Source organism: Perognathus longimembris, chromosome 9 (assembly GCF_023159225.1).
Source record: "Perognathus longimembris pacificus isolate PPM17 chromosome 9, ASM2315922v1, whole genome shotgun sequence".
NCBI lineage: Eukaryota > Metazoa > Chordata > Mammalia > Rodentia > Heteromyidae > Perognathus > Perognathus longimembris.
The window spans coordinates 55,135,299-55,145,713 of record NC_063169.1 but is presented as its reverse complement, the minus strand read 5'-3'; the positions used below and the strand labels follow the sequence as shown (position 1 = coordinate 55,145,713).

The window sequence follows — 10,415 nt, the reverse complement described above, 5'->3', positions numbered from 1 at the left end:
CAGTCACAAAACATCCCAGATTGTTTGATGTCATTGATATGAAATGTCTAGAAGTCAACAGGGTTGCACATGGCTAGTTAAGAGGTTGTAGGGTGAGGGAGTAATAAAAGGTGTTTTGGAGGTTGTGTGTGTGTGTGTGTGTGTGTGTGTGTGTGTGTGTGTGTGTGTGTGTGTTGAAAATGCTCCAGAATAGGTTGTGGTAATACCTGCTTAACAGTGGATATACTAACAAGCACTGAATTATACACCTCAAACAGGCAAATTATGTTGCCTGGAACTTTAAAATGTGCATGTTGTACTCCACTGGGAACTTCGGATGGCAGGGAGGAGCCATGCTGGCTGGCATCGCACACTACCTTTCTCTAGCCACTAACATTTCCCATCTACACTGTGGATACAATGCTGCCTAGGTTTATTTCTAGGCATTGTTTTCATGTGGACATCAGCAGTTCATTTTGCCTCCTAACACCCTGGAGTGGTCCGAGTAAGTGAGATGAGATTAGTACTGGCACATACTGTAACAAGTGAAGAACACAGGGGAAGGACCGTTTGCTCAGTGCCTTTAACGCAGAGCTTCTGTGTTCCAGCTGGCTACCCTGGCTTTGTTCCTGTCGGGCAGAGAAGGAAGACAAGTGTATACCCAGCATTGCTCTGGAAGACAGGTCCTAAGGGCCTGGGGACCCCCCCCCCACCCCTGCAGCAATGAGGGTCAACTGGGGGCAAGAAACTAAAGATTTCTTTTCTGGGCAAGTAGGCCAGTGTGATTTTGGGCTAGGAGATACTGGATTCAATCCTCCAATCCTCCTTCCCAGAAGGTTCGAGTTAGTGGGTGTCCCCAGACCGTGATCTCATGGTCGTTTTGGCTTTAAACGTCTCCCGGGCTCAGGGTTCAGGGTTCTAGGTTCTGGGTCTTGGGCTGTGACCAGGCAGCCCGCGAAGCTCCCGATGGATGGGTGGGACGCGCCCCCTCCTCCAGCCCTCTGCTTGGGGGGCTGGGACTCCTAGAAAGCCACAGTACCCCAGGCCCACCGGACGACCGGATAGCATCACCGAGGTTCACTCCGGTGGCCCACACGTTGGGACAGCCTGGGCGGGGCGCGGGGGGGGGGACCCCCGAGGGATCAGAGGCGTTCCCGAGGGGCGGGGCCGCTGACTCACCGCGGCCCGGGCGCAGGTGAGCGGCGGGCCGAGCGGGCTCCGCCGTGGCCGTCCCGGCGCCTCCGCCCCCGCGGCGCCCCGCCCGGGCCGGGGGCGTGGAGGGGGGGCGGGGGCGGCCCGGCGGGGCCGCGGGGCTGTGCGGCCGCGCTCGCCCCGGCAGGGTGCGCTGAGGCGCGGGGCGCGTTGGGCGCGGAGCCGCAGGTGGCTCCCGGGCCGGCCCTTTTCTCCTCCCCCTTTCCTTTCTCTCGCCGGCCTCCCTCCCTCCCTCGCCGGTGGCGGCCGCACTTCCCCCGCTTCCTCCTCCTCTCCAGTCCGGAGGGAGGGAAGGAGCCGCCGGCTCTTTCCTGCCAGCTGCAAACTTCGGCGGGACTCGCGGCCGCTCGCCGCCCGGCCCGCCCGGAGCCGCCCCGCGGCCCGGGGACCCCGCGAGTGGAAGCCGCCACCGCCGCCGCCGCTGCCGGGCGCCCGCCTCGCCCGTCGGGCGGTCCGTCCCGCCGGCCCGGCCTCTCCCCCACGGCGCCCCGCCGCTGCCCGGACTTCTCTTTGTGTTGGATGCGGCCGACTCGCGCCCCGCGCCGACGGGGGGCGGATTAAGGGCTGCGCCGGGCCGGGGCCCCGCGCCCTCCCGGAGCCTCCCCCGCGCCCCCCGGGCTCCCCGCGCCCTCCGCCCCCCCCCCCCCCGCCATGCCGTTCCACCAGAGGACCGTGGAGCCCGCGCGGCTGCGGCGGCCCGAGGCGGCGGCCGGGGCTGCGGACGCGCCGCTCTTCCGCTCGCTGGAGCAGGTCAGCTCGCACGCCCTGGTCTGCCTGTTGGCGCAGCTGGCCGACCTGTCGCGCTGTGCCGGGGACATCTTCGGCGAGCTCGAGGGCCAGGCGGCCGCGCTGGGACAGCGCACCGCCCGGCTGCACCGGCGCCTCGACGCCCTGCACGCCGCCGCCGCGCGCCTGGACCACCGCCGAGTGAAAATCCGTGAGTGGCCGGCGGGCCGGGGGAGGGGAGGGCGGCGGGGAGGGCCGGGACAGGGGCTCCCGACCGCCCCCTGGCGGCCCCGGAGCCCCGCGAGCGGCCGGGGGACTCGGGTCCGGGGCGACCTGGCCCGGAGGGAGGCCGCGCAAGGTGCTGCGCCTCGGGCGGCCTTCCACACGGGGCTTCGGCTGGCGCTCGCGGGGATGGGCGCGTACGTGTGTGTGTGTGTGTGTGTGTGTGTGTGTGTGTGTGTGTGTGTGTGTCACCCTGAGGGAAGTCCCATGGATGCTACCGGTCGGAACCGCCAGCCACGGCCAAGGCAGGATTACCTGTTGAGGAGACATAGGTGTAGATGGTCACAGTGCTTCGGGCTTCAGCCAAGTCGGTGTGGATACGTCTCCCGGGGATCTCAGCGAGCGCCGGGGCTGCCCGTCACCCCTCAGCCCCTGCCCTGAGTCTTCACCTGCCTTCTCATCTTCGAAGTATGCTGACACTTATTTAGTTCAAGGTTTTTCTTTGGGGCGCTGGATCTTGTCTCCTCCCCCAGACCCCTCAGCTCGTTATCGTTCCGGGGACCTCGACCTTGAGCCCGAGGACTCAGAACCCATTCTTCCCTCGGCTTCCACCAACCCTGAAAATCAAGTATGTGCCTTGATATTTATTAGTAATAATCTCTCTCCAGGCACTTACTTCATTTCAGCAGCTTAACTGGCTTTGGCGATGGAAGTAACTGGAATTTCCTGCTGGCCCCAAAGCAGAGAGACTTTCCAGTGTGTGGTGTGTGTAGTTTTTCCCTTTTTAGTACACGGACATGGTCATCAATGAGCTAGGGTGATTGATGGATTGTAGGGTGGGAGGGGAGCTATTGGTGCAACACTGGCCTAGATTTCAACAGCTCTAAATGAAATCTGTCTCACTGAAAATCATGTCACCGACAACCTCTCATTTTGTATTTTCCAGATTGCTAGAAAAAAAAAAACTGTTTTCCACAGTTGATTTCTGTGTTAGTTTAATACATCTTTCAAGTTGTACAGTTGTGATGTGATGGTTTTACCTTTTTACAGTTCATCTCCGATTGTGCTGTCAACACATCCTTAGGAGCTGTGGACAGCTCTTAACATGGGAGAGTGGGACAGGATTAGAGGGGTGGAGAGTCAAAGCCATCTCATAAAATTGCCGGGCCACAGTATATCTACTTAATGTGAATAATGACCTGCTGCATAAGTGAATGTTGTCCTAGGGGACACAGTCAGCATGGGGATTACTAGTTGCTTCTGTGTTGTTTTTGTGTGTGTAGGGCGTGTGTACATGAGTGACTGAGAGTTTCACTCTGGACAATGTGATGAGCTAGATCTGACTTCTGGGTGAACTAATCTGTCGTGGGAATTAAAAAAAAAACACAAGAGGAAAATACATTGTGTTGTATGGAATGAAGTGTTACCAGATTATAGAATCACAAAGCAAAGCCAGTTAGGATCTTTAAATTAAAATAGAAAAATATGAAAGGGTGAGGGAAGGGAGGTGGGGGGAGAGAGAGTCCTTGAAGATCAAGACTTCTTTTGCTAGTTTTGTCTTAAATAAATACATCACTTTTTTTTCTATTCTTAGCATATATGGTCCAGCAGGCTCCATTATGTATAGCCAGAAATCCCTCAAATTCTGTTAGCTAAAGTTGTTAATACTTTGGTGACTGAAATAATTCTTTTCATGAGTTTGTTTGAATCTTTTTTTTTTTTTTTGGCCAGTCCTGGGCCTTGGGCTCAGGGCCTGAGCACTGTCCCTGGCTTCTTCCCGCTCAAGGCTAGCACTCTGCCACTTGAGCCACGGCGCCGCTTCTGGCCGTTTTCTGTATATGTGGTGCTGGGGAATCGAACCTAGGGCCTCGTGTATCCGAGGCAGGCACTCTTGCCACTAGGCTATATCCCCAGCCCCTTGTTTGAATCTTAAATGACTTTGATTTCATACAAGAAATCCTGGCTAATCATTTTTTATGATCATGAAAGAAGGCTTTTTATTCAGTATAATTATACCTGAGAACACAGGTATGCATCCAGAGATGAAAGCTGAAGTATAAAGACATTATTAGTTTTTGTGTTTCTTTTCACCTTTTCACAGGCAACTTTTTTATATGCTAAGAGCAATGAACTACCTTCTTTCTATTCATCATCTTTTAGAATCTTTTAAAAACAGTGCCTTAAGCCTTGTTCCTGTCCAGAAGCCACATTTTTGAAGTTGTTTTGCCCTGACTTAGGCAGGTTTTCAGAATAACATCTTCCTTTAGGTTGTATAGACTCTGAGTCTTGTAGACTTGGAATTGACCTGAAAGGCCATCTATTTCATGAACTTGTAACAAGAAAGGAAATCTAGGCCAAAGAGTTGAAGTGATTCACTCCTGCCCATTCCTCATCCCCCACTAGGAGGTGGGTTAATAGCATTCCCTTGGAACTCACACCTTTCAATTGGCTTGCAAGCTTTCTCAGTAAGTACCGTAGCTTCCCTTTGGGAGCACTTCAAATAGAGAACAAACAGTTTAGATACTTTCCATAAGAATCCTATGATAGGGCTGGGAATGTGGCTTAGTGGTAGAGTGCTTGCTTAGCATGGCTGAAGCTCTGAGTTTGATTCCTCAGTACCACATAAACAGAAAAACCCTGAAGTGGTGCTGTGGCTCAAGAGGTAGAGTGCTAGCCTTGAGCAAAAGACACTCAGGGACAGTCTCCTGGCCCTGAGTTCAAGCCCCAGGACTGGCACCAAGAAAAAAACAACACAAATTGCTTCAAGGTTTTGTGCTTCACTGTATCTATTCCTTTTTGTGAAAGTTAATTGCCATTAATTTTGTTGACAAAAAAATTAAGGCTTCATTGAAAACATTGACAACATTCTGAAATGGGAATTAGTTATAACTGGCACTCTAAATAAAAAGAGACTTTCCTGTGTGGAAATCAATAGATATGCAGACTAATAGTCATGCCTGAGCTAGCTTTGAACTGCAATCCTCAGATCTCAGTCTCCTGACTATAGGCATGAGCCACCAGACCCTGGCTTATTCTGCTCCCCCCCCCCTTTTTTTTTTGGCCAGTGCTCGGGCTTGGACTCAGGGCCTGAGCACTGTCCCTGGCTTCTTCCCGCTCAAGGCTAGCTAGCACTCTGCCACCTGAGCCACAGTGCCCCTTCTGGCCGTTTTTCATATATGTGGTGCTGGGGAATCGAACCGAGAGCTTCATGTGTAGGAGGCAAGCACTTTTGCCACTAGGCCATATTCCCAGCCCCATTATTCTGCCTTTTTAAATAGAAGTTTTGTACTTTTTGATCAACATCTCCCTAATGCTTACATTTTCTAGCCCCTGGTAACTAACTCTGCCTCTATGAGTTAGACTTTTCCTATTTGATAATTCTTTCACTATTTGAAAAGCTGAACTGTGAATCTAACCGTGATCAAAAATCCTTCTGATTTTTTTTTTCTGTTGTAAAAATAAAATCATGGTCTGAGCTTGCTGGGTAAGTGCCACTGGAGTCATACTTCCAGCCCGTTTTCATTATGCTTATTTTTTTAAAAATAGGTTCTTATTTTTGCTTACTTTTGAATAGGGTTTCCTATTGCATTGGTAGGATGACAGATGTGTACCATTATGCTTAGATTTTTATTGATTGAGATGAGATCTTGCAAACTTCAAACTGCAGTTCTGATCTCAGCTTCCAGAGTAGCTAGGATTACAGGCTTGATCTCCTTTGCCTGTCTTATTCTGATTCTTATGGTGAAGCTTTTAAATAGAATCTTTGTGTCTGAAATAAACTCTTAACAACCACAAGGACTCTTTCAAGTAATATTTTATTCACCAGGTAGCATGTGGATTAAAGGGTTAGTCATTTTCCAAAACAGATCAGGCAGGTACTTGTTTTAGATTTGTGTATTCTTCCCACAGTACATTCATACCTTCCTCCACATCTTAAAAAAAAATGCTAATGTCATTGCAGAATGAATATTGTGTTGAATATGTTTGCATTATTTTCAGATTGCTAAAAAAGTTTATTTTTTGATTTATGATGATATCTTTTAAGTTAAAACGTCAATCTATTCATGGACTCTTGGGTATTAGGCATATAATATCCAATATCAAAAAACTAACTACATTTGCAGCAATTTGTTGTCCTCTATGTTAGAGAAAAATCCCATATTAAAATATCAACTATATGTATTGTTTTAGGATGGAAACTAGCAAATTAAAACATTTAGACAACAAAATGGGAATATTTGAGTTCCTTAGGATTTGGGGCAAAAAATTTGAATGCAGAAAAATAGTGCAATATTTTCTTCTAGTTGTTAAGTTTAAGTGTAAAGTAAAATGAATTGTGCCTAAATTAAGCCAGTCGCAATCTACTTAAATCTATTTTTGTCACCTTGGTTTGTATCCTGGAATGAATGAATCCTGCTGGAAGTAAAGTTTAAGCTGGGCATTGGTGGTTCATGCCTATCATTCTAGCTACTCAGGAGGCTGAGATCTGCAGTTTGCAGTTGAAAGCCAACCTGGGCAAGAAAGTGCCTGAGACTTTTTTTTTTTGCCAGTCCTTGGGGCTTGAACTCAGGGTCTGAGCACTATCCTTGGTTTCTTTTTGCTCAAGGCTAGCACTCTACCACTTGAGCCACAGAGCCACTTCTGGCTTTTTCTGTATACGTGGTACCTAGGATTCGAATGTAGGGCTTCCTATATGCTAGGCAAGAACTCCACTAGGCCATATTATCTGCCTCCTTGAGACTCCAATAACCAGCCAAAAGCTAGAAGGGGAGTGGAATCCTTGAGTGATGATAAAAGCTAAGGTACAGCACCCAGGTCCTGAGTTCAAGCTCCAGTACTGGTACACCCCCCCACCCTCACCCTGCCCAAAGAATGTAATGCTACCAAATTCAGTAGTTGGGCTGTGTAACTGATTGTGAGGGTCAAGGTATCACTGTGCAGGCAGTTCATGGCTCTTTGTCACCACCACAGATAGGGCGTACAGGGAGGCTGAGTCACAGAAACTAGGAAGATGAAGGCAGACAAATCAAGAGGAGTTGGTATACCAGATAAACACAAGAACATTTTGATTGGAAAACCCAACCGTCCTCCCTGGGGATCTTAAGCATCTGTGGCTCCAGAGAGGAATGTATGCCTTGCCTGGGTTTCTCAAACTCCTAGGGACTCAGCATGGGGGTTGGGGACACTGCCTTCCCCTGGGGCCCTCATGTGGATATTCTCTTTTTCTCTCAGCGCCCTTTCACCCCCATTTCCTCCTATTGTGGGAACTGGAGAGCTGCTCCCATTTAGCTTCCTCACTTGGAAAAGCTGTCCGAAATGCCTCTGAGCTGTGGCCCTCCAGGGTAATCCTGGGTTCCACCCATGCCTGATCTCACTGTCTCACTCAGCACTTGATGGGTTCAACTCCCATCTCCTCTTTTGGAAACTGTGGGCACCATTTCATTCATCTCCCTGTTTCCCACACCTTCTGAGTCATCAGATTCCCTGAACCACCCTTGGAGATTCTGAATCAGTGGCTCGTTTAAGGCCAGGAATGGGCCTCCCTTGCTAACAAGTGCCCCCAGGTGATCTGATAAACCAAGTCTTGGAAGTTGCCAGTCTCTGTTGGGTGCAGGCAATCTGTGGGTTCAGGTGGTAGAGCAGGTATCCTTTCTAGTGCACTTTGCCTTACTCGGCTAGTGCCCTAGCCTGAGATCACAAACCCACACCTTGTCCTTCAGCTATGTGGCATTTTCCTTCACTTGGTCAGATATATACTTCAGTAATAAAGGGTAGAGTAAAACATTCATTTGTGTTTTTTTTCTTGCTGTTTGTGAGACTGTCTCTCTCTGTGTAGTCCAGGCTGGCTTTGAACGTGTGATCCTCCAGCCTCAGCTTTCTGAGTACTTGAACCATTCTTTTTTTGTTGTTGTTGGCCAGTCCTGGGGCTTGGGACTCAGGGCCTGAGCACTGTCCCTGGCTTCTTTTTGATCAATGCTAGCACTCTGCCAACTCGAGCTACAGCACCACTGCTGGCCTTTTTCTTTGTATGTGGTGCTGAGGAATCAAACCTAGGGCTTCATGTATATGAGGCAAGCACTCTTGCCACTAGGCCATATTCCCAGCCCTTGAACTATTCTTTATAACATTTCTAGGAGAAATTATCAGTATTAGCCCAAATTATCAGTTTAGATGACATCTAACTTAAAAGACTTACCTGTACTTTTGTGGGACGATAGCACAGCATGATATATAAAATAATGATTTTAAATGTTGATAGTAAATTTTGTTCTAAAAACCAAATAAAAACCCTTCTGTAATGAGAGTTTTTTCCCCCACCTGTAGGATGATGGCTATTTTGTGTTAGTGCTACTTTATTGTCACTTACTCTTCTGATTTTTTTTCATGAGAAACATAGCTCAGATTATTCCTATAGGGAAATCTTTTATTATGCTTTTCTCCCCCTGCCTCTTTCATTAAAAATTGGTAAAGGCATTTCCAGAAGACTTCAGAGGATCGTGTAGTAACTAATGGATTCACATTACAGGATCACAAGGTGAAATGTCAGGGCTTTATATCTGACCATATTTGGCATCTGATAAAATGTTCTAAGGGCTTGAAGACTATGTAGCAAAGGAAATTAAATAAAGAGCAGAGCTGGGCTGTGCATAATCATATTATGTGTGATTATGTTGGCATCTGAGCTACTGTATTAGTTTCCCAGCCAATCGTGCTGCTTGGGTCACTGTGGAGACGGGCAAGTCAGTCTCTAATTCACAAGATATCCCATTTGTACTAATTAACTAGCTGGGGGACCCTACAGAGAGCTCCAGGCAGCCTGCCTGTGTTCTTTACCGCTACATGAGGTAAAGCAGCTCAATCTCAGCATCGATTTTCACTTACCTTATTGAATAGATAACACATTTACATTTTTTATATACATAAAGGTATAATATATATATGTATACGCACATACATATGTAAATATTCAGAGATGATGCTCCTTTTCTGCCAGTCACTTCCCCAACCCTACCAGAGACCCCTTTTATCAGTTCCTCAATATTCTACCAGGATTTTCTTATACAAACTAGTATTATTTTTCCACCATTTTCCATGCATGAAATTTCTGTATCATCCTATGGGTCCTCCTCATTCAAATACATAATCACAGTATTACTATTTTTATTATTGTAACAGATGTCATTTAGCTGGTATCTGAAAAGGAGCTGTATTTGTGAAATTCCAGTTACCTTTATTGCTGTTGTTAGAGAAGTCAATTGATTTGGAACAAAACAAGGTTAATTAACAGTAGGGTAAATTGTTAAACTCTTTTTTACACTTTTAAAAAATTGTGAATGCATTGGCTTTTTAAGGTACATTTTCAATATGAGTTCCCTAAGAGAAGATTAAACTTTTTCTGTATTAAAGAAGGGAAAGAATGGAAGGACTTCTGTTAAATGTGTTTGTAGCAACATAGCAGATTGAGTTTATTTGAAAGCAGAGGTTTTCTGCCTTTTATCTGGGTACACGAATGTTGAGTGTGAATCAATTCGTGGCTTGAGACAGAAAAAATAGTGATCCTAGGACTGCGTTGTTTTGGTGTGAAGTGCTTTAGTCTGAGATGCTGGTATAGAGTTGCCTAATAAATATAAATGAATTGGATTGTGAGGTGTTCTTGGTCTATTTGGTTTTGCTGGGTTGGTTATAACTCTGAGTGCAGTACTAGGTAGTGCTATGAAAGTGCAGAGTCCAATATAGTCCAATATAGTTTTTGGAATCATGTTTTTCTCCAGTTGTTAATCTGAGATCCAACTGAAGAGCAAAGGTTGTGCTAAATTAAGTACAGAAATAACAAATTAAAGCATTATTAATGAGCATAGACTTGTGTATAGTCATTGTTTTGTGCAGTCTACCATATTAAGTTTCGTGTAAACCATTACAGGAATGGTGTCACATACTCTGTAATCTCAGCACTCAGAAGGCAAGAGGATCGTGAGTCTGAAGTGATATCTTGCTTGCAAAGCTCAAAAGTTTTCACTCTTATAAGTAGCCCATGAAGTATTTCTGATTCTAAAATTAATATACATTTATCCTATTTTTTAAACCTTTAAAGTACAGAAAATATAAAGGAGAAAAAAAAGACTACTAAAGGGTATATCACTCCAGTTCTCTTTTGTCTCTATGTGTGTGCATGCGCATACACACGTGTGCACCCATGCTAATGTGTCTGCCAGTACTGGTGTTTCTCTGTCTCTCTCTTTAATAACAGACCTGGCGTTTGAACTCAGGGCCTGGAT

General features: G+C 47.1%; 1 protein-coding gene across 4 annotated transcripts in view; it reads left to right on the top strand.

Moving 5' to 3' along the window:
• Nucleotides 1–1,426: 1,426 nt before the first annotated feature.
• The window catches only part of Nhsl1 (NHS like 1), a 201,651-nt gene continuing 192,662 nt past the window's right edge, over nucleotides 1,427–10,415 (top strand). For all 4 annotated transcript variants that reach the window (XR_007212127.1, XM_048354178.1, XM_048354176.1 and 1 more), the window contains exon 1: nucleotides 1,427–2,128. Coding sequence is in view for 3 of the 4 variants with exons in the window: in XM_048354178.1 (XP_048210135.1) it covers nucleotides 1,843–2,128 (286 nt within the window). In the remaining variant the exon portion in view is untranslated. The remainder of the gene's footprint in view (nucleotides 2,129–10,415) is intronic.